Source organism: Schistocerca serialis, chromosome 2, assembly GCF_023864345.2.
Source record: "Schistocerca serialis cubense isolate TAMUIC-IGC-003099 chromosome 2, iqSchSeri2.2, whole genome shotgun sequence".
NCBI lineage: Eukaryota > Metazoa > Arthropoda > Insecta > Orthoptera > Acrididae > Schistocerca > Schistocerca serialis.
The window spans coordinates 300,491,845-300,516,529 of record NC_064639.1 but is presented as its reverse complement, the minus strand read 5'-3'; the positions used below and the strand labels follow the sequence as shown (position 1 = coordinate 300,516,529).

General features: G+C 41.7%; 1 protein-coding gene across 1 annotated transcript in view; it reads left to right on the top strand.

The window, feature by feature from the left end:
- LOC126455920 (sphingomyelin phosphodiesterase-like) overlaps positions 1 to 24,685 on the top strand; it is a 169,333-nt gene that overhangs the window by 116,904 nt on the left and 27,744 nt on the right. Inside the window, exon 8 of the mRNA XM_050091678.1 lies at positions 22,486 to 22,656. Coding sequence (XP_049947635.1) covers positions 22,486 to 22,656 — 171 coding nt within the window. The remainder of the gene's footprint in view (positions 1 to 22,485; positions 22,657 to 24,685) is intronic.

Here is a 24,685-nt window from a genome sequence, read left to right as displayed (position 1 = left end):
TCCCGCGTGCTGTTCGGGAGTGGAATGGTAGGGAGATAGTACGATTGTGGTTCGATGAACCCTCTGCCAAGCACTTAAATGTGAATTGCAGAGTAATCATGTAGATGTAGATGTAAATGTAGAATGTCTGAAGTAGTGATGGAGAGAAGATACACCATGAACCCGTAAGAGTACAAGGGAATGGAGATCTCTTCTGAACAACACGTTACAAGACATCCCAGATATGATCAATAATGTCCATGTCTGGGGGGTTTGGTGTCTAGCGGAAGTGTTTAAACTCAGAAGAGTGCTCCTGTAGCTACTCTGTAGCAATTCTGGATGTGTGGGGTGCCGCATTGTTCTACTGTACATGAATGAAGGTCGGTGAACAAACAGGATGCTTACAAGCATGTCATCTGTCAGAGTCATATCTAGTTGTATCAGGGGTCCCATGTCACTGCAACTGCACACACCCCACACCATTACTGAGCCTTCACAAGGTTGAACAGTCCCCTGCTGACATGCAGGTTCCATGGATTCATGAGGTTGTGTCCATACGTGTACACATACATCCGTTTAATACAATTTGAAACAAGACTTGTATGACCAGGTAACATGTTTCCAGTTGTTAAAAGTCCAATGTCAGTGTTGATGGGCCCAGGTAAGGCATAAAACTTTGTGTTGCACAGTCATCAAGGGTACACGAGTAGACCTTTGTTTCCAAAAGCCCATATTGATGATGTTCCATTGAATGGTTCACGCGCTGACACTTGTTTATGGCCCAGCATTGAAATCTGCAGCAGTTTGCAGAAGGGTTGCACTTCTGTCATGTAGAATGATTCTCTACAGCCATCACTGGTACCATTCTTGCAGGATCTTTTTCCAGCCACAGTGACGTCAGAGATTTGATATTTTACCACTTATGAAATGGTTGTACTGGGAAATCCCCCACACCATCACTACCTCAAAGATGCTGTGTCCCATCACTCATGCGCCAACTATAACACCACATTCAAACTCACTTAAATCTTGATAATTTGCCATTGTAGCAGCAGTAACTGATCCAACAACTGTGCCAGGCACTTGTTGTCTTATATAGGCATTGCCGACTGCAGCACTGTATTCTGCTTCTTTATATATCAAGTGTTTCAGACTAAATAAGACTAATATTTATTGAATACAAAGAATGACAACACAAATGACATCAGGTTTATTTGACTACTCAACAGTAAATCCTAAGCTTTCTGAGAATCACAGCTCATGATGTCAGGCTGCTAAATACCTAATGCTGTCAGTAGATGTCACTCTCAGTGACTCATTCTCAGAGAGCCTATTACACTGAAAGAGTGGCCAACACCACTAAAACAGCCATGTTCCTGCAAAAGTATAGATACAAATGAGACTGTAGCCAAGTGCAGGATCTCATTGTTATACCTCTGGCACTGAGGCAAAAAAATAAGATAAAACTGTGTAAACAAATTTTGAAGTATTGTATTGCAACCATCTTTTTGAATGTTACTACTTAACTTGCATTGGCCTGTGGTTCATCGATGTTGTGGATGCTACATAACGAAAGTTTCAAGCTTCACAAATTATTTATTGACATCAGTTGATTGACAGAACTGGCAACTGAACTGCACTGACTCCTGAAGTAAACAAAACACTGACTGACTGACTGGCTTCCATGCAACATCCCTGTGTCGCTTTAAATGCAATTTTTAACAATCGTTAACATTGTTAATTTATTGCCAAATGTAACTTACAATTAAAAACAGTTTCATCTAAACTAACTGCTGTTGCATTTTTACAGGTTATAACATAGATCGTCTTTGGTTTTATGTGTGAAAATTAATTCAAAATCTGATTTCCACAATTATTTTGTTTTTACTTTAACTTTGTAATAAGTGACTGTATGGATTTTATTGCTAACATTTTTTGAAGTATACACATCATGCTTTGCCAGATTTAATAAATTAAATACACACTTGTTCTCTCAGATACTGGAAATTTTGTAAATTTGGGTGGTGTAACTAACAAGAGGTAAATATCTGCATAATTTACAAGCATCATTAATTACAATGAATTTCATAAAAGTGAATAATGAATGAAATTACATCACTAGATAATGACTGTTATTTTCATTTGAATTGTAATGAGGTTTTTGTGTTAGTGAAGTTACAAATTACAATTATGGTAATTAGAGGCATTAGTTATTTATGTTAACATTTCCACAGCCTCTTAATATTTGTTGCTAAACATTTATTATTTCAATTTCACAATCTGACATTTAATTTGGCATATGTACATATTTTTGTTAATGGCAACACTCTATTAACAATCACAAGTATGTACATCATTCCAGAATATTCTATATGTATTTATGAAGAAGAATATGTTTTGGGGGAAACTGAACTGAATGATACCTATGAAAATACCCATAAAAGACCCTAGGAAGCACTGAATCATACGATAAATATATGGATACATATTTTAAAAAATGTGGTATCAGACAGTTCATAATGATTTTGGGGGAGGCTGTTGCATTATAGTATGTTTACTGGACCAATACAGCTCTTTAGTAATGTTCACACTAACAGTATATGGAGTTCAATAAAGTTAATGTAAAAGCTATTTATAAAGCTTCATATTTCTGCTTTGAAGCCTCGAAAGACCCTAATGGTACTGACCAACCGCCTAGTCATCCTCATCCTTTAGACATCACTGGATGTGGATGTGGAGGGGCGTGTGGTCAGCACACTGCTCTCCCGGCCGTTGTCAGTTTTCGTGACTGGAGCTCCTACTTCTCAATCAAGTAGCTCCTCAGTTTGCCTCACAAGGGCTGAATGCACCCCGCTTGCCAGCAGTACTTGGCACAGTGGACGGTCTCTCATCCAAGTGCTAGCCAAGCATGACAGCGATTAACTGTGGTGATCTGATGGGAACCAGTGTTACCACTGTGGTGAGGCCATTGGCAAAATAACATGAACCTACCACAAATTTAGGTGTCAAGTCAAGTACAATAAGTTAAACATGAAACACGCACTACACTAGATAAGACAAAACTCCACGATAAATATTAATTCCTTAATTTAGACAGTAAATCTGTATATGTGGTGTGTCATGAGCCTACAAATTCTGTAGTCTAACGTATTGTCAAGGCAATTTTTTCAGTGAGTTATCTTCAATTGGACACTTATTTACAGTAAACAGTGCTACCGGTACCTACTGCAAATAATAATAATAATAATAAATAATAAATAAAAATAAAATAATAAAAATGTAAATTATGTACTCACAATTTATCAGTACCAATAGCCAGCAATAATACGGAAATGAAGCCTGGTGTTCTGGATCATGATAAAACTGTGATTGACTCTTTACATTACCTGCAAATAGAAGGAGATAAAGCCATCATAAACTCTGGAGGTTGTATGCACAAAATTTTAAAGAATTATAGTCCATCAAAAAATTAGTATTTTTCAATACTTGGTGGAACAAGTGATGTTTATGGAAACAAACAAATATATTCATGTAAAACTTAGTGAGTAAAGTGAAAAAGCAAACAAATATAATGACGGACATCCCTCACAGCAGTCATCTAGAAGGTTCTAGTATCTAAAAATTCAAAAGGCTGAACAGTATCTACAAAAAGATCTATTTGTCAACTGCAAATGCACTTTTCTGGGTTTTTGTATCTCCTCTGTTTACTACTAAAGCCCTCTAATTTCTTCTTTCCTCGTTAGACAGCAAAACGAGCATACAAAATGCACCAGTATTACGGATGAACCTTCCTGGTAGATTAATCTGGTTTTAATCTGCATGGACATTTTCATTTCAGCACATACTGCACTGCAGAGTGTACATTTTTTCTGGAGTGCTATTGCTGTGTATAAGTTATTTCACTTGTCTGTATCAAATTTTAATTTGTTTCATATGACTCATAACTGAGAATAAAATGATGTTGGTTTCATTAGAAAATTATGATTCACTATTTGATTATTATAATTTCAACTGGACAAAAAAATGTACAATTTAAATAAAAGTAAAAAAATTACAATAAAGCAGACACAGACAGCGGATTCTCCTGTTACCAGACTTCAATGCTATGCATTCACTGACAAGCACCTATATAACACACACCAAGTGTTTTGCCCTTAACAGTGCTCAGAAATAATTTTTAATGGCAACATTTTCAAGTTTTTCTTTCCTAAAATTGTGTCACACTGTTTTAAGGAATTGATGTTTGGCCATAGACTTCCAAATCCTAAAAATGTAAAGAAAATTGAATGGGGCTGCTCCGTGAGGTTCTGTTGTTAGAGGAAACCTCATATTTACACTCTCAGTCATAAAATCTATACAACATGCAGTCTGATCAGAGTGCAAACACTTACAGAAAGCATAACAAATCTGAAACTAACTCAAACTAACTACAGTCATTTTCGTAAGTCTTGAAGAGAATGACTCTCTGAATGTGACATCTGCTGGTAGTATTAGGTACTAGCTACCCTGACATCACAAGCTGTGACCCCCAGAAATCTAAGGTTTAATGTCTAGTGTGTGATTCACAGAACAGTGTTACAGAAGAGCTGAAAAACATGAGGGGAAAGAGTCTTGAAAATGGATGTCAACTATCCCCTGGAGCTCTACTTACAATGTTTCATGACCTGGCAGGTCGATAGACACACAAACAAACAGAATCATACACACAAAATTCTAGCTTTCGCAACAAACGGTTGCTTCATCAGGAAGGAGGAAAGGAGAGGGAAAGACAAAAGGATGTGGGTTTTAAGGGAGAGGGTAAGGAGTCATTCCAATCCCGGGAGCGGAAAGACTTACCTTAGGGGGCCTTTTTGCCCCCTAAGGTAAGTCTTTCCGCTCCCGGGATTGGAATGACTCCTTACCCTCTCCCTTAAAACCCACATCCTTTCGTATATATATATATATATATATATATATATATATATATAGTTATAATAGAGGGAAACATTCCACGTAGGAAATATATATCTAAAAACAAAGATGATGTGACTTACCAAATGAAAGTGCTGGCAGGTCGACAGACACACAAACAAACACAAACATACACACAAAATTCTAGCTTTCGCAACCAACGGTTGCCTCGTCAGGAAAGAGGGAAGGAGAGGGAAAGATGAAAGGATTTGGGTTTTAAAGGAGAGGGTAAGGAGTCATTCCAATCCCGGGAGCGGAAAGACTTACCTTAGGGGGAAAAAAGGACGGGTATACACTCGCACACACACACATATCCATCCACACATATACAAACACAAGCAGACATATTTAAATATGTCTGCTTGTGTTTGTATATGTGTGGATGGATATGTGTGTGTGTGCGAGTGTATACCCGTCCTTTTTTCCCCCTAAGGTAAGTCTTTCCGCTCCCGGGATTGGAATGACTCCTTACCCTCTCCTTTAAAACCCAAATCCTTTCATCTTTCCCTCTCCTTCCCTCTTTCCTGACGAGGCAACCGTTGGTTGCGAAAGCTAGAATTTTGTGTGTATGTTTGTGTTTGTTTGTGTGTCTGTCGACCTGCCAGCACTTTCATTTGGTAAGTCACATCATCTTTGTTTTTATATATATATATATATATATATATATATATATATATATATATATATATATATATATATATATATATATATATATATATATATATATATATATATATATATATCCCCCCCCATGAACCATGGACCTTGCCGTTGGTGGGGAGGCTTGCGTGCCTCAGCGATACAGATAGCCGTACCGTAGGTGCAACCACAACGGAGGGGTATCTGTTGAGAGGCCAGACAAACGTGTGGTTCCTGAAGAGGGGCAGCAGCCTTTTCAGTAGTTGCAAGGGCAACAGTCTGGATGATTGACTGATTTGGCCTTGTAACAATAACCAAAACGGCCTTGCTGTGCTGGTACTGCGAACGGCTGAAAGCAAGGGGAAACTACAGCCGTAATTTTTCCCGAGGGCATGCAGCTTTACTGTATGATTACATGATGATGGTGTCCTCTTGGGTAAAATATTCCGGAGGTAAAATAGTCCCCCATTCGGATCTCCGGGCGGGGACTACTCAAGAGGATGTCGTTATCAGGCGAAAGAAAACTGGCGTTCTACGGATCGGAGCGTGGAATGTCAGATCCCTTAATCGGGCAGGTAGGTTAGAAAATTTAAAAAGGGAAATGGATAGGTTGAAGTTGGATATAGTGGGAATTAGTGAAGTTCGGTGGCAGGAGGAACAAGACTTCTGGTCAGGTGACTACAGGGTTATAAACACAAAATCAAATAGGGGGAATGCAGGAGTAGGTTTAATAATGAATAGGAAAATAGGAATGCGGGTAAGCTACTACAAACAGCATAGTGAACGCATTATTGTGGCCAAGATAGATACGAAGCCCACACCTACTACAGTAGTACAAGTTTATATGCCGACTAGCTCTGCAGATGACGAAGAAATTGAAGAAATGTATGATGAAATAAAAGAAATTATTCAGATTGTGAAGGGGGACGAAAATTTAATAGTCATGGGTGACTGGAATTCGAGTGTAGGAAAAGGGAGAGAAGGAAACATAGTAGGTGAATATGGATTGGGGGACAGAAATGAAAGAGGAAGCCACCTGGTTGAATTTTGCACAGAGCACAACATAATCATAACTAACACTTGGTTTAAGAATCATGAAAGAAGGTTGTATACATGGAAGAACCCTGGAGATACTAAAAGGTATCAGATAGATTATATAATGGTAAGACAGAGATTTAGGAACCAGGTTTTAAATTGTAAGACATTTCCAGGGGCAGATGTGGACTCTGACCACAATCTATTGGTTATGACCTGTAGATTAAAACTGAAGAAACTGCAAAAAGGTGGGAATTTAAGGAGATGGGACCTGGATAAACTAAAAGAACCAGAGGTTGTACAGAGATTCAGGGAGAGCATAAGGGAGCAATTGACAGGAATGGGGGAAATAAATACAGTAGAAGAAGAATGGGTAGCTTTGAGGGATGAAGTAGTGAAGGCAGCAGAGGATCAAGTAGGTAAAAAGACGAGGGCTAGTAGAAATCCTTGGGTAACAGAAGAAATATTGAATTTAACTGATGAAAGGAGAAAATATAAAAATGCAGTAAGTGAAACAGGCAAAAAGGAATACAAACGTCTCAAAAATGAGATCGACAGGAAGTGCAAAATGGCTAAGCAGGGATGGCTAGAGGACAAATGTAAGGATGTAGAGGCCTATCTCACTAGGGGTAAGATAGATACTGCCTACAGGAAAATTAAAGAGACCTTTGGAGATAAGAGAACGACTTGTATGAATATCAAGAGCTCAGATGGAAACCCAGTTCTAAGCAAAGAAGGGAAAGCAGAAAGGTGGAAGGAGTATATAGAGGGTCTATACAAGGGCGATGTACTTGAGGACAATATTATGGAAATGGAAGAGGATGTAGATGAAGATGAAATGGGAGATATGATACTGCGTGAAGAGTTTGACAGAGCACTGAAAGACCTGAGTCGAAACAAGGCCCCCGGAGTAGACAATATCCCATTGGAACTACTGACGGCCGTGGGAGAGCCAGTCCTGACAAAACTCTACCATCTGGTGAGCAAGATGTATGAAACAGGCGAAATACCCTCAGACTTCAAGAAGAATATAATAATTCCAATCCCAAAGAAAGCAGGTGTTGACAGATGTGAAAATTACCGAACTATCAGCTTAATAAGTCACAGCTGCAAAATACTAACACGAATTCTTTACAGACGAATGGAAAAACTAGTAGAAGCCAACCTCGGGGAAGATCAGTTTGGATTCCGTAGAAACACTGGAACACGTGAGGCAATACTGACCTTACAACTTATCTTAGAAGAAAGATTAAGGAAAGGCAAACCCACATTTCTAGCATTTGTAGACTTACAGAAAGCTTTTGACAATGTTGACTGGAATACTCTCTTTCAAATTCTAAAGGTGGCAGGGGTAAAATACAGGGAGCGAAAGGCTATTTACAATTTGTACAGAAACCAGATGGCAGTTATAAGAGTCGAGGGACTTGAAAGGGAAGCAGTGGTTGGGAAGGGAGTAAGACAGGGTTGTAGCCTCTCCCCGATGTTGTTCAATCTGTATATTGAGCAAGCAGTAAAGGAAACAAAAGAAAGATTCGGAGTAGGTATTAAAATTCATGGAGAAGAAATAGAAACTTTGAGGTTCGCCGATGACATTGTAATTCTGTCAGAGACAGCAAAGGACTTGGAAGAGCAGTTGAATGGAATGGACAGTGTCTTGAAAGGAGGATATAAGATGAACATCAACAAAAGCAAAACAAGGATAATGGAATGTAGTCTAATTAAGTCGGGTGATGCTGAGGGAATTAGATTAGGAAATGAGGCACTTAAAGTAGTAAAGGAGTTTTGCTATTTGGGGAGCAAAATAACTGATGATGGTCGAAGTAGAGAGGATATAAAATGTAGGCTGGCAATGGCAAGGAAAGCGTTTCTGAAGAAGAGAAATTTGTTAGCATCCAGTATTGATTTAAGTGTCAGGAAGTCATTTCTGAAAGTATTCGTATGGAGTGTAGCCATGTATGGAAGTGAAACATGGACGGTAAATAGTTTGGACAAGAAGAGAATAGAAGCTTTCGAAATGTGGTGCTACAGAAGAATGCTGAAGATTAGATGGGTAGATCACATAACTAATGAGGAAGTATTGAATAGGATTGGGGAGATGAGAAGTTTGTGGCACAACTTGACCAGAAGAAGGGATCGGTTGGTAGGACATGTTCTGAGGCATCAAGGGATCACCAATTTAGTATTGGAGGGCAGCGTGGAGGGTAAAAATCGTAGAGGGAGACCAAGAGATGAATACACTAAGCAGATTCAGAAGGATGCAGGTTGCAGTAGGTACTGGGAGATGAAGAAGGTTGCACAGGATAGAGTAGCATGGAGAGCTGCATCAAATCAGTCTCAGGACTGAAGACCACAACAACAACAACACACACATATATATATATATATATATATATTTCACAAACATGGTAGGTCCTGTAGGAGATGATGTCTCTGTCCACGAAGCTCTCCAGTCCAGATACATTCGGTACACCACTTCCACCACGTACAACAGCGACAGTTAACCATCCATTCCCATGTGAAAATGAATCGTTGAGATCAATACTAAAATTCAGCCTACATCCACAAAAGACAGCAGGTCCATCAAGTAGGGAGTGGGCAGCTACAGATTTAACAGTGTTCTTCTTCTTGTCAGCGGCTGAGGTAGTCATTTCTATGTCCAGCAAATTTCCAAACAAAATTAACAGAATACTTAAATCTAATTGCAAATTCATCAATACGTGTTAAATCATTAGCAGGTGTAATATCAGAAAACGGAATAGGTCCACAGACGACCCTCCATTGTTGAATTGAATCATGAGCGCCAATATTTTTAAAAACATCTTGAAGAGATTTAGTAGCAACAAACTTATCAATAGACCAATAGCTTCTACCATAAGTATAGAGTTTATATTTCCTCACTAAACCTGGTCTCTGAAATCTTTGTTGCTCCATATTGTCGTCATTTGGTAATGTAATTGTATAATATTCGGTATGCTTAATATTATGACACGTATGTATGTAATGGCATAGTCCGTTATTCGAAATTCGAATTTTGGATTTTTGACGTTATCCCGGACGGGCGTACTAGTCAGACTAGGTACGCCCGCCGGCTGTTGGGAATGTCAGTGTATATACATGTGACGAAATTTCACAAACATGGTAGGTCCTGTAGGAGATGATGTCTCTGTCCACGAAGCTCTCCAGTCCAGATACATTCGGTACACCACTTCCACCACGTACAACAGCGACAGTTAACCATCCATTCCCATGTGAAAATGAATCGTTGAGATCAATACTAAAATTCAGCCTACATCCACAAAAGACAGCAGGTCCATCAAGTAGGGAGTGGGCAGCTACAGATTTAACAGTGTTCTTCTTCTTGTCAGCGGCTGAGGTAGTCATTTCTATGTCTTCAATGGTCCTATAAATAGTCTGTCTTGCACGACGACTAAATCTCCTGAAAGGCATCTTGGCAGCGTTCAATGCAGTTGCCTGTGCAGCAGCAGCAGCGCGAATGACCGGCTGCGCCGGGATCGCTTGCTTATATACCCGCTGACGCGGGACTTAGAATATTTCACAGTGCCAGCCGCGCGTTATCCCGGACGCGGGCACTAGTCAGACTAGGTGCCCGCGTCCGCTGTTTGTCAGGCCACAGCTGCGGCTGGCGCGCCGCCAAGATAGCCTTATTTGCAATTTCACAAACATGGTAGGTCCTGTAGGAGATGATGTCTCTGTCCACGAAGCTCTCCAGTCCAGATACATTCGGTACACCACTTCCACCACGTACAACAGCGACAGTCAACCATCCATTCCCATGTGAAAATGAATCGTTGAGATCAATACTAAAATTCAGCCTACATCCACAAAAGACAGCAGGTCCATCAAGTAGGGAGTGGGCAGCTACAGATTTAACAGTGTTCTTCTTCTTGTCAGCGGCTGAGGTAGTCATTTCTATGTCTTCAATGGTCCTATAAATAGTCTGTCTGTATATACACTGACATTCCCAACAGCCGGCGGGCGTACCTAGTCTGACTAGTACGCCCGTCCGGGATAACGTCAAAAATCCAAAATTCGAATTTCGAATAACGGACTATGCCATTAGATACATACGTGTCATAATATTAAGCATACCGAATATTATACAATTACATTACCAAATGACGACAATATGGAGCAACAAAGATTTCAGAGACTAAGTCCCATAGGACATGGTAGGTCCTGTAGGAGATGATGTCTCTGTCCACGAAGCTCTCCAGTCCAGATACATTCGGTACACCACTTCCACCACGTACAACAGCTGTGGCCTGACAAACAATGTACAATCACCAACAAACTTTACATATTCACAACATCCTTTACCTTTTATCCAAATAAATACAGTTTCATTAACAGATAATTTACGTCTACTACGGGTATAGAGGGATAGGGATGAGGGCGAGGTATATACAGATTTGCCAAAGTCTTTATTTGCAATTTCACAAACATGGTAGGTCCTGTAGGAGATGATGTCTCTGTCCACGAAGCTCTCCAGTCCAGATACATTCGGTACACCACTTCCACCACGTACAACAGCGACAGTTAACCATCCATTCCCATGTGCCCGCCGGCTGTTGGGAATGTCAGTGTATATACATGTGACGTCATCGACGTAGCGATGTGTGTGTGGGGGGAGTCTGTTGTGCCCCCCCGTCCCCCCACATGGTGTATTAGTGTTTTATACTAAAAATGCTGTTCTCACTCTATGGTCTACAGATCCTAGATGTACGCTTACAGGTTCTCAGCTACACTACAATTAAGAGACGAAAGTTAAAGTCCGTATACATTGGATTCCCTATGGGACTTAGTCTCTGAAATCTTTGTTGCTCCATATTGTCGTCATTTGGTAATGTAATTGTATAATATTCGGTATGCTTAATATTATGACACGTATGTATGTAATGGCATAGTCCGTTATTCGAAATTCGAATTTTGGATTTTTGACGTTATCCCGGACGGGCGTACTAGTCAGACTAGGTACGCCCGCCGGCTGTTGGGAATGTCAGTGTATATACATGTCTCTGTCCACGAAGCTCTCCAGTCCAGATACATTCGGTACACCACTTCCACCACGTACAACAGCGACAGTTAACCATCCATTCCCATGTGAAAATGAATCGTTGAGATCAATACTGAAACAAACTAACACAAACATGGTAGGTCCTGTAGGAGATGATGTCTCTGTCCACGAAGCTCTCCAGTCCGTATACATTCGGTACACCACTTCCACCACGTACAACAGCGACAGTTAACCATCCATTCCCATGTGAAAATGAATCGTTGAGATCAATACTAAAATTCAGCCTACATCCACAAAAGACAGCAGGTCCATCAAGTAGGGATAGGTATAGGGATGAGGGCGAGGTATATACAGATTTGCCAAAGTCTTTATTTGCAATTTCACAAACATGGTAGGTCCTGTAGGAGATGATGTCTCTGTCCACGAAGCTCTCCAGTCCAGATACATTCGGTACACCACTTCCACCACGTACAACAGCGACAGTTAACCATCCATTCCCATGTGAAAATGAATCGTTGAGATCAATACTAAAATTCAGCCTACATCCACAAAAGACAGCAGGTCCATCAAGTAGGGAGTGGGCAGCTGTGCACCATAAGGCTGCGGACCAGCATTCAAATAAAACAAATAATCATTGAAAGATGCACTTCCACCACGTACAACAGCGACAGTTAACCATCCATTCCCATGTGCCCCGCGTCCGCTGTTTGTCAGGCCACAGCTGCGGCTGGCGCGCCGCCAAGATAGCCTTGAGACGCCTTATCGGCAGGGTCAAAGGTCATGCGCTCGGAGAGCTGACGTAACATGCTGTTACCAACTCTATGACGACAGATTCGAGATGTACGCTTACAGGTTCTAAGCTACGCTACAGAATAATGGGCTACGCTACAAATAAATTTATTTGTGGGCGTCCGGGATAACGCGCGGCTGGCACTGTGAAATATTCTAAGTCCCGCGTCAGCGGGTATATAAGCAAGAGATCCCGGCGCAGCCGGTCATTCGCGCTGCTGCTGCTGCACAGGCAACTGCATTGAACGCTGCCAAGATGCCTTTCAGGAGATTTCGTCGTCGTGCAAGACAGACTATTTATAGGACCATTGAAGACATAGAAATGACTACCTCAGCCGCTGACAAGAAGAAGAACATTGTTAAATCTGTAGCTGCCCACTCCCTACTTGATGGACCTGCTGTCTTTTGTGGATGTAGGCTGAATTTTAGTATTGATCTCAACGATTCATTTTCACATGGGAATGGATGGTTAACTGTCGCTGTTGTACGTGGTGGAAGTGGTGTACCGAATGTATCTGGACTGGAGAGCTTCGTGGACAGAGACATCATCTCCTACAGGACCTACCATGTTTGTGAAATTGCAAATAAAGACTTTGGCAAATCTGTATATACCTCGCCCTCATCCCTATCCCTCTATACTGAATTTTAGTATTGATCTCAACGATTCATTTATTTGTGAAAATACAATGTACAATCACCAACAAACTTTACATATTCACAACATCCTTTACCTTTTATCCAAATAAATACAGTTTCATTAACATCGTTTGCTTATATACCCGCTGACGCGGGACTTAGAATATTTCACAGTGCCAGCCGCGCGTTATCCCGGACGCGGGCACTAGTCAGACTAGGTGCCCGCGTCCGCTGTTTGTCAGGCCACAGCTGCAGCTGGCGCGCCGCCAAGATAGCCTTGAGACGCCTTATCGGGAGGGTCAAAGGTCATGCGCTCGGAGAGCTGACGTAACATGCTGTTACCAACTCTATGCCGACAGATTCGACATGTACGCTTACAGGTTCTAAGCTACGCTACAGAATAATGGGCTACGCTACAAATAAATTTATTTGTGAAAATACAATGTACAATCACCAACAAACTTTACATATTCACAACATCCTTTACCTTTTATCCAAATAAATACAGTTTCATTAACAGATAATTTACACTGCCAAGATGCCTTTCAGGAGATTTCGTCGTCGTCCAAGACAGACTATTTATATGACGTCGATGACGTCACATGTATATACACTGACATTCCCAACAGCCGGCGGGCGTACCTAGTCTGACTAGTACGCCCGTCCGGGATAACGTCAAAAATCCAAAATTCGAATTTCGAATAACGGACTATGCCATTACATACATACGTGTCATAATATTAAGCATACCGAATATTATACAATTACATTACCAAATGACGACAATATGGAGCAACAAAGATTTCAGAGACTAAAGTCTTTATTTGCAATTTCACAAACATGGTAGGTCCTGTAGGAGATGATGTCTCTGTCCACGAAGCTCTCCAGTCCAGATACATTCGGTACACCACTTCCACCACGTACAACAGCGACAGTTAACCATCCATTCCCATGTGAAAATGAATCGTTGAGATCAATACTAAAATTCAGCCTACATCCACAAAAGACAGCAGGTCCATCAAGTAGGGAGTGTGCAGCTACAGATTTAACAGTGTTCTTCTTCTTGTCAGCGGCTGAGGTAGTCATTTCTATGTCTTCAATGGTCCTATAAATAGTCTGTCTTGCACGACGACGAAATCTCCTGAAAGGCATCTTGGCAGCGTTCAATGCAGTTGCCTGTGCAGCAGCAGCAGCGCGAATGACCGGCTGCGCCGGGATCGCTTGCTTATATACCCGCTGACGCGGGACTTAGAATATTTCACAGTGCCAGCCGCGCGTTATCCCGGACGCGGGCACTAGTCAGACTAGGTGCCCGCGTCCGCTGTTTGTCAGGCCACAGCTGTGGCTGGCGCGCCGCCAAGATAGCCTTGAGACGCCTTATCGGCAGGGTCAAAGGTCATGCGCTCGGAGAGCTGACGTAACATGCTGTTACCAACTCTATGCCGACAGATTCGAGATGTACGCTTACAGGTTCTAAGCTACGCTACAGAATAATGGGCTACGCTACAAATAAATTTATTTGTGAAAATACAATGTACAATCATCAAAAAACTTTACATATTCACAACATCCTTTACCTTTTATCCAAATAAATACATTTTCATTAACAGATAATTTACGTCTACTACGGGTATAGAGGGATAGGGATGAGGGCGAGGTATATACAGATTTGCCAAAGTCTTTATTTGCAATTTCACAAACATGGTAGGTCCTGTAGGAGATGATGTCTCTGTCCACGAAGCTCTCCAGTCCAGATACATTCGGTACACCACTTCCACCACGTACAACAGCGACAGTTAACCATCCATTCCCATGTGAAAATGAATCGTTGAGATCAATACTAAAATTCAGCCTACATCCACAAAAGACAGCAGGTCCATCAAGTAGGGAGTGGGCAGCTACAGATTTCGTCGTCGTGCAAGACAGACTATTCATAGGACCATTGAAGACATAGAAATGACTACCTCAGCCGCTGACATGAAGAATAACACTGTTAAATCTGTAGCTGCCCACTCCCTACTTGATGGACCTGCTGTCTTTTGTGGATGTAGGCTGAATTTTAGTATTGATCTCAACGATTCATTTTCACATGGGAATGGATGGTTAACTGTCGCTGTTGTACGTGGTGGAAGTGGTGTACCGAATGTATCTGGACTGGAGAGCTTCGTGGACAGAGACATCATCTCCTACAGGACCTACCATGTTTGTGAAATTGCAAATAAAGACTTTGGCAAATCTGTATATACCTCGCCCTCATCCCTATCCCTCTATACCCGTAGTAGACGTAAATTATCTGTTAATGAAACTGTATTTATTTGGATAAAAGGTAAAGGATGTTGTGAATATGTAAAGTTTGTTGGTGATTGTACATTGTATTTTCACAAATAAATTTATTTTCACAAATAAATTTATTTGTAGCGTAGCCCATTATTCTGTAGCGTAGCTTAGAACCTGTAAGCGTACATCTCGAATCTGTCGGCATAGAGTTGGTAACAGCATGTTACGTCAGCTCTCCGAGCGCATGACCTTTGACCCTCCCGATAAGGCGTCTCAAGGCTATCTTGGCGGCGCGCCAGCCGCAGTTGTGGCCTGACAAACAGCGGACGCGGGCACCTAGTCTGACTAGTGCCCGCGTCCGGGATAACGCGCGGCTGGCACTGTGAAATATTCTAAGTCCCGCGTCAGCGGGTTTATAAGCAAGCGATCCCGGCGCAGCCGGTCATTCGCGCTGCTGCTGCTGCACAGGCAACTGCATTGAACGCTGCCAAGATGCCTTTCAGGAGATTGCGTCGTCGTGCAAGACAGACTATTTATAGGACCATTGAAGACATAGAAATGACTACCTCAGCCGCTGACAAGAAGAAGAACACTGTTAAATCTGTAGCCGCCCACTCCCTACTTGATGGACCTGCTGTCTTTTGTGGATGTAGGCTGAATTTTAGTATTGATCTCAACGATTCATTTTCACATGGGAATGGATGGTTAACTGTCGCTGTTGTACGTGGTGCAAGTGGTGTACCGAATGTATCTGGACTGGAGAGCTTCGTGGACAGAGACATCATCTCCTACAGGACCTACCATGTTTGTGAAATTGCAAATAAAGACTTTGGCAAATCTGTATATACCTCGCCCTCATCCCTATCCCTCTATACCCGTAGTAGACGTAAATTATCTGTTAATGAAACTGTATTTATTTGGATAAAAGGTAAAGGATGTTGTGAATATGTAAAGTTTGTTGGTGATTGTACATTGTATTTTCACAAATAAATTTATTTGTACCGTAGCCCATTATTCTGTAGCGTAGCTTAGAACCTGTAAGCGTACATCTCGAATCTGTCGGCATAGAGTTGGTAACAGCATGTTACGTCAGCTCTCCGAGCGCATGACCTTTGACCCTGCCGATAAGGCGTCTCAAGGCTATCTTGGCGGCGCGCCAGCCGCAGCTGTGGCCTGACGAACAGCGCTGACAAGAAGAAGAACACTGTTAAATCTGTAGCTGCCCACTCCCTACTTGATGGACCTGCTGTCTTTTGTGGATGTAGGCTGAATTTTAGTATTGATCTCAACGATTCATTTTCACATGGGAATGGATGGTTAACTGTCGCCGTTGTACGTGGTGGAAGTGGTGTACCGAATGTATTTGGACTGGAGAGCTTCGTGGACAGAGACATCATCTCCTACAGGACCTACCATGTTTGTGAAATTGCAAATAAAGACTTTGGCAAATCTGTATATACCTCGCCCTCATCCCTATCCCTCTATACCCGTAGTAGACGTAAATTATCTGTTAATGAAACTGTATTTATTTGGATAAAAGGTAAAGGATGTTGTGAATATGTAAAGTTTGTTGGTGATTGTACATTGTATTTTCACAAATAAATTTATTTGTAGCGTAGCCCATTATTCTGTAGCGTAGCTTAGAACCTGTAAGCGTACATCTCCTACAGGGCGTCAGCGGGTATATAAGCAAGCGATCCCGGCGCAGCCGCTCATTCGCGCTGCTGCTGCTGCACAGGCAACTGCATTGAACGCTGCCAAGATGCCTTTCAGGAGATTTCGTCGTCGTGCAAGACAGACTATTTATAGGACCATTGAAGACATAGAAATGACTACCTCAGCCGCTGACAAGAAGAAGAACACTGTTAAATCTGTATCTGCCCACTCCCTACTTGATGGACCTGCTGTCTTTTGTGGATGTAGGCTGAATTTTAGTATTGATCTCAACGATTCATTTTCACATGGGAATGGATGGTTAACTGTCGCTGTTGTACGTGGTGGAAGTGGTGTACCGAATGTATCCGGACTGGAGAGCTTCGTGGACAGAGACATCATCTCCTACAGGACCTACCATGTTTGTGAAATTCCAAATAAAGACTTTGCCAAATCTGTATATACCTCGCCCTCATCCCTATCCCTCTATACCCGTAGTAGACGTAAATTATCTGTTCTACTAAATACTACCTCAGCCGCTGACAAGAAGAAGAACACTGTTAAATCTGTAGCTGCCCACTCCCTACTTGATGGACCTGCTGTCTTTTGTGGATGTAGGCTGAATTTTAGTATACGATTCATTTTCACATGGGAATGGATGGTTACATATTCACAACATCCTTTACCTTTTATCCAAATAAATACAGTTTCATTAACAGATAATTTACGTCTACTACGGGTATAGAGGGATAGGGATGAGGGCGAGGTATATACAGATTTGCCAAAGTCTTTATTTGCAATTTCACAAACATGGTAGGTCCTGTAGGAGATGATGTCTCTGTCCACGAAGCTCTCCAGTCCAGATACATTCGGTACACCACTTCCACCACGTACAACAGCGACAGTTAACCATCCATTCCCATGTGAAAATGAATCGTTGAGATCAATACTAAAATTCAGCCTACATCCACAAAAGACAGCAGGTCCATCAAGTAGGGAGTGGGCAGCTACAGATTTAACAGTGTTCTTCTTCTTGTCAGCGGCTGAGGTAGTCATTTCTATGTCTTCAATGGTCCTATAAATAGTCTGTCTTGCACGCAGATTTATTTGGATAAAAGGTAAAGGATGTTGTGAATATGTAAAGTTTGTTGGTGATTGTACATTGTATTTTCACAAATAAATTTATTTGTAGCGTAGCCCATTATTCTGTAGCGTAGCTTAGAACCTGTAAGCGTACATCTCGAATCTGTCGGCATAGAGTTGGTAACAGCATGTTACGTCAGCTCTCCGAGCACATGACCTTTGACCCTGCCGATAAGGCGTCTCAAGGCTATCTTGGCGGCGCGCCAGCCGCAGCTGTGGCCTGACAAACACATATGGATGGTTAACTGTCGCTGTTGTACGTGGTGGAAGTGGTGTACGTAATGTATCTGGACTGGAGAGCTTCGTGGACAGAGACATCATCTCCTACAGGACCTACCATGTTTGTGAAATTGCAAATAAAGACTTTGGCAAATCTGTATATACCTCGCCCTCATCCCTATCCCTCTATACCCGTAGTAGACGTAAATTATCTGTTAATGAAACTGTATTTATTTGGATAAAAGGTAAAGGATGTTGTGAATATGTAAAGTTTGTTGGTGATTGTACATTGTATTTTCACAAATAAATTTATTTGTAGCGTAGCCCATTATTCTGTAGCGTAGCTTAGAACCTGTAAGCGTACATCTCGAATCTGTCGGCATAGAGTTGGTAACAGCATGTTACGTCAGCTCTCCGAGCGCATGACCTTTGACCCTGCCGATAAGGCGTCTCAAGGCTATCTTGGCGGCGCGCCAGCCGCAGCTGTGGCCTGACAAACAGCGGACACTAATACACCATGTGGGGGGACGGGGGGGCACAACAGACTCCCCCCACACACACACATCGCTACGTCGATGACGTCACATGTATATAGACAGACATTGCCAACAGCCGGCGGGCGTACCTAGTATGACTAGTACGCCCGTCCGGGATAACGTCAAAAATTGAAAATTCGAATTTTGAATAACTGACTATGCCATTACATACATATGTCTCATAATAGTAATCATACGGAATATTAAACAATTTCATTACCAAATGACGACAATATGGAGCAACAAAGATTTCAGAGACTAAGTCCCATAGGGAATCCAATGTATACGGACTTTAACTTTTTACCGGACTTTAACTTTCGTCTCTTAATTGTAGCGTAGCTGAGAACCTGTAAGCGTACATCTAGGATCTGTCGGCCATAGAGTGAGAACAGCATTTTTAGTATAAAACACTAATACACCATGTGGGGGGACGGGGGGGCACAACAGACTCCCCCCAAACACACACATCGCTACGTCGATGACGTCACATGTATATACACAGACACAAAAGACAGCAGGTCCATCAAGTAGGGAGTGGGCAGCTACAGATTTAACAGTGTTCTTCTTCTTGTCAGCGGCTGAGGTAGTCATTTCTATGTCTTCAATGGTCCTATAAATAGTCTGTCTAGCACGACGACGAAATCTCCTGAAAGGCATCTTGGCAGCGTTCAATGCAGTTGCCTGTGCAGCAGCAGCAGCGCGAATGACCGGCTGCGCCGGGATCGCTTGCTTATATACCCGCTGACGCGGGACTTAGAATATTTCACAGTGCCAGCCGCGCGTTATCCCGGACGCTACATATTCACAACATCCTTTACCTTTTATCCAAATAAATACAGTTTCATTAACAGATAATTTACGTCTACTACGGGTATAGAGGGATAGGGATGAGGGCGAGGTATATACAGATTTGCCAAAGTCTTTATTTGCAATTTCACAAACATGGTAGGTCCTGTAGGAGATGATGTCTCTGTCCACGAAGCTCTCCAGTCCAGATACATTCGGTACACCACTTCCACCACATACAACAGCGACAGTTAACCATCCATTCCCATGTGAAAATGAATCGTTGAGATCAATACTAAAATTCAGCCTACATCCACATGCGCTCGGAGAGCTGACGTAACATGCTGTTACCAACTCTATGCCGACAGATTCGAGATGTATGCTTACAGGTTCTAAGCTACGCTACAGAATAATGGGCTACGCTACAAATAAATTTATTTGTGAAAATACAATGTACAATCACCAACAAACTTTACATATTCACAACATCCTTTACCTTTTATCCAAATAAATACAGTTTCATTAACAGATAATTTACGTCTACTACGGGTATAGAGGGATAGGGATGAGGGCGAGGTATATACAGATTTCGTCGTCGTGCAAGACAGACTATTTATAGGACCATTGAAGACATAGAAATGACTACCTCAGCCGCTGACAAGAAGAAGAACACTGTTAAATCTGTAGCTGCCCACTCCCTACTTGATGGACCTGCTGTCTTTTGTGGATGTAGGCTGAATTTTAGTATTGATCTCAACGATTCATTTTCACATGGGAATGGATGGTTAACTGTCGCTGTTGTACGTGGTGGAAGTGGTGTACCGAATGTATCTGGACTGGAGAGCTTCGTGGACAGAGACATCATCTCCTACAGGACCTACCATGTTTGTGAAATTGCAAATAAAGACTTTGGCAAATCTGTATATACCTCGCCCTCATCCCTATCCCTCTATACCCGTAGTAGACAGACTATTTATAGGACCATTGAAGACATAGAAATGACTACCTCAGCCGCTGACAAGAAGAAGAACACTGTTAAATCTGTAGCTGCCCACTCCCTACTTGATTGACCTGCTGTCTTTTGTGGATGTAGGCTGAATTTTAGTATTGATCTCAACGATTCATTTTCACATGGGAATGGATGGTTAACTGTCGCTGTTGTATGTGGTGGAAGTGGTGTACTGAATGTATCCGGACTGGAGAGCTTCGTGGACAGAGACAGGAGATTTCGTCGTCGTGCAAGACAGACTATTTATAGGACCATTGAAGACATAGAAATGACTACCTCCACCGCTGACAAGAAGAAGAACACTGTTAAATCTGTAGCTGCCCACTCCCTACTTGATGGACCTGCTGTCTTTTGTGGATGTAGGCTGAATTTTAGTATTGATCTCAACGATTCATTTTCACATGGGAATGGATACAGGGCGAGGTATATACAGATTTGCCAAAGTCTTTATTTGCAATTTCACAAACATGGTAGGTCCTGTAGGAGATGATGTCTCTGTCCACGAAGCTCTCCAGTCCAGATACATTCGGTACACCACTTCCACCACGTACAACAGCGACAGTTAACCATCCATTCCCATGTGAAAATGAATCGTTGAGATTGAAGACATAGAAATGACTACCTCAGCCGCTGACAAGAAGAAGAACACTGTTAAATCTGTAGCTGCCCACTCCCTACTTGATGGACCTGCTGTCTTTTGTGGATGTAGGCCGAATTTTAGTATTGATCTCAACGATTCATTTTCACATGGGAATGGATGGTTAACTGTCGCTGTTGTACGTGGTGGAATAGGTGTACCGAATGTATCTGGACTGGAGAGCTTCGTGGACAGAGACATCATCTCCTACAGGACCTACCATGTTTGTGAAATGAAACTGTATTTATTTGGATAAAAGGTAAAGGATGTTGTGAATATGTAAAGTTTGTTGGTGATTGTACATTGTATTTTCACAAATAAATTTATTTGTAGCGTAGCCCATTATTCTGTAGCGTAGCTTAGAACCTGTAAGCGTACATCTCAAATCTGTCGGCATAGAGTTGGTAACAGCATGTTACGTCAGCTCTCCGAGCGCATGACCTTTGACCCTGCCGATAAGGCGTCTCAAGGCTATCTTGGCGGCACGCCAGCCGCAGCTGTGGCCTGACAAACAGCGGACGCGGGCACCTAGTCTGACTAGTGCCCGTGTCCGGGATAACGCGCGGCTGGCACTGTGAAATATTCTAAGTCCCGCGTCAGCGGGTATATAAGCAAGCGATCCCGGCGCAGCCGGTCATTCGCGCTGCTGTTGCTGCACAGGCAACTGCATTGAACGCTGCCAAGATGCCTTTCAGGAGATTTCGTCGTCGTGCAAGACAGACTATTTATAGGACCATTGAAGACATAGAAATGACTACCTCAGCCGCTGACAAGAAGAAGAACACTGTTAAATCTGTAGCTGCCCACTCCCTACTTGATGGACCTGCTGTCTTTTGTGGATGTAGGCTGAATTTTAGTATTGATCTCAACGATTCATTTTCACATGGGAATGGATGGTTAACTGTCGCTGTTGTACGTGGTGGAAGTGGTGTACCGAATGTATCTGGACTGGAGAGCTTCGTGGACAGAGACATCATCTCCTACAGGACCTACCATGTTTGTGAAATTGCAAATAAAGACTTTGGCAAATATATATATATATATATATATATCTCTGTGTGTGTATGTGTGTGTGTGTGTGTGTGTGTGTGAAAACGAATGAAATAAAAACAGATTTACGTTCATGGTTCTGAAATTCAGTACAACAATAACTGTTTCATAGGTGGATTCACTACAAGCCTGCAGATCCAAGTGAACAGCTCAAGTGGTTAGCAGAAACATTACTTGCAGCTGAAGCAGCAGGAGAAAAAGTACACATTATTAGCCATATGCCATCAGGATCTAGTGCCTGCTATTCAACATGGTCAAGAGAATACAACAGAATAGTTGATCGGTATGTCATTGTAAAAACATTACAAAATATGTAACAGATTAGTGTTCACCTTGGTCTGCAATATAATCTTCTCATCTTATAAGGACATGACAAATAATGACAGAATTAGATCATTTTGACAGCTTGGTCATTAGGCCACATATATGGTGACTCACTGTAGACTATATTGGTTGATCTAGTTGATCAGTAGATAAAGAGCATTTCTGAATGAGAGAGAAATGAAAGGGCTTGAAGATTTTTCATTGCGATTTGACTATACTTGCAGGGTTGACCCTTCAATTTTCCCAAATGGTGGCATTTGAGTAATTTTAAAATTACATTATATTGAAGTTGATGTTAAGTTGGAGATATGATGATTTGTTAGATAAGGAAAAATGGGGAGTGACATTTTTGGAAACTATTCCATGAGGATATGTGCAAAAAACAACAAAGGAGATAACCATGCATTATAGTTTGTCATCTCAACAGTGAGTATGTTCCACAGATTTGAATGTATTGGTTCCTCCAATAGAAACCTAGTTTGTTAATATGATGGTATCACATGTTGTTCATTATCATAGAGGCAAGGGAAATGGTAAGAGGAAAGTGTATTGTGTGCATGCAGAATACAAACAGCAAAGCCCTACTGCTGAGCATCAGCCAATCAGCCATCTCATTGTGAGTGTGGTAAGTGTGAAGTTTAGGCTGTAGCATCGACCTCCACTGACATGGCCACAAGATGTTGTGACTTGTCCTGTTGCCCATATACAAGGGTTGCCATTTAAGTTTTACAAATCACTGGTGCTATTGGGATGTGTTTTAAAATTTGCCATCTGTGATGGAAATGTTGAAAATGTTGGAAAACCTGTTAAAGATAGAGACAAATTATACTGCAAAAGCTTACTTACAACCTTTCAAGAACCAGTACTAGGTGAAGGATCTGGAGATATACTTCAGCCTCCTATGTAATGCTCCTGAAGGGACAATGAAAACAAAATTATGCTAATTACAGCATATGCAGAGGCAATGAAGCAGTCATTCTTCCCATGCTTCATGCATGATTGAAATAGAAAAAAATCCATAACATCTCACACAATGCTAAGTACCTTTGGTATAATCTTTACATGCTATGAATGTAGATGAAACTTATTTTAGCTCATAAGTAAATATCATTAGAGTATACAGGGTGTAGAATAAATTTTGCACTTGGAATCGGCATGCAATTCCCCTTCCAGGTTCAAGACAAAAGTTAATCTAGGAAAATCAGTTTGGTTGCATTTTGAAAACACATGTTTGGAAACAAGGAGCTGGCAACAGAGTCACATCTTACTGCACATTAGAATATACAAGAGAATGTGTATCACCCCACACTATTGTACTAGCTGTAGTAGCTCATTGACTAGACTGCTGGGACATCAAACCCACATCTACCATAGAGCCATGGTCCAAATACTAACCAGATTCATTTTTTATTTTTTAGGCATTTGTTCCCCAATTCTCATCCTTTATATGATGGACATAATTTTGTGATATTACAGTAGCCTATCACATGACAGTGGGATCCATTAAAGTGCATGCATTTGTCTACTGGTCCTGTCAAGTTCATGTAGGGCAGCTTCCAAGTGGAATGCATAAATGATGAATATGTCTATATGTTTTTGGTGCTGGGTGCATCTGATAACCAAGCTGCTGCTGCTGCTGCTGCTGCTCATGCATATACTGCATGGTACCCTCAAAGGCACCATCGCCAACAAGAATGCCTTTAATCACCTGGATCAATGCCTTCATGAAACCAATAATCTTCATCCACAAATAATAGACAGAAGTCATCCAAGGATTAGTTGAACTCCATAAACAGAGGACGTGTGTCTTGAAACAGTTCAGCAATCACCTCAGAGAAGTATCCGCGATATTTCAAAGACTGGTTGTTGAAGTGTTGCATGATGAAGAACTGCACCCATATCATTACACATTAACTCAACACCAGCAGCCAGAAGACTGTGTTTGATAAGTTAAGTTTCATGAATGGCTTTTGCACCAGGTGGAAATA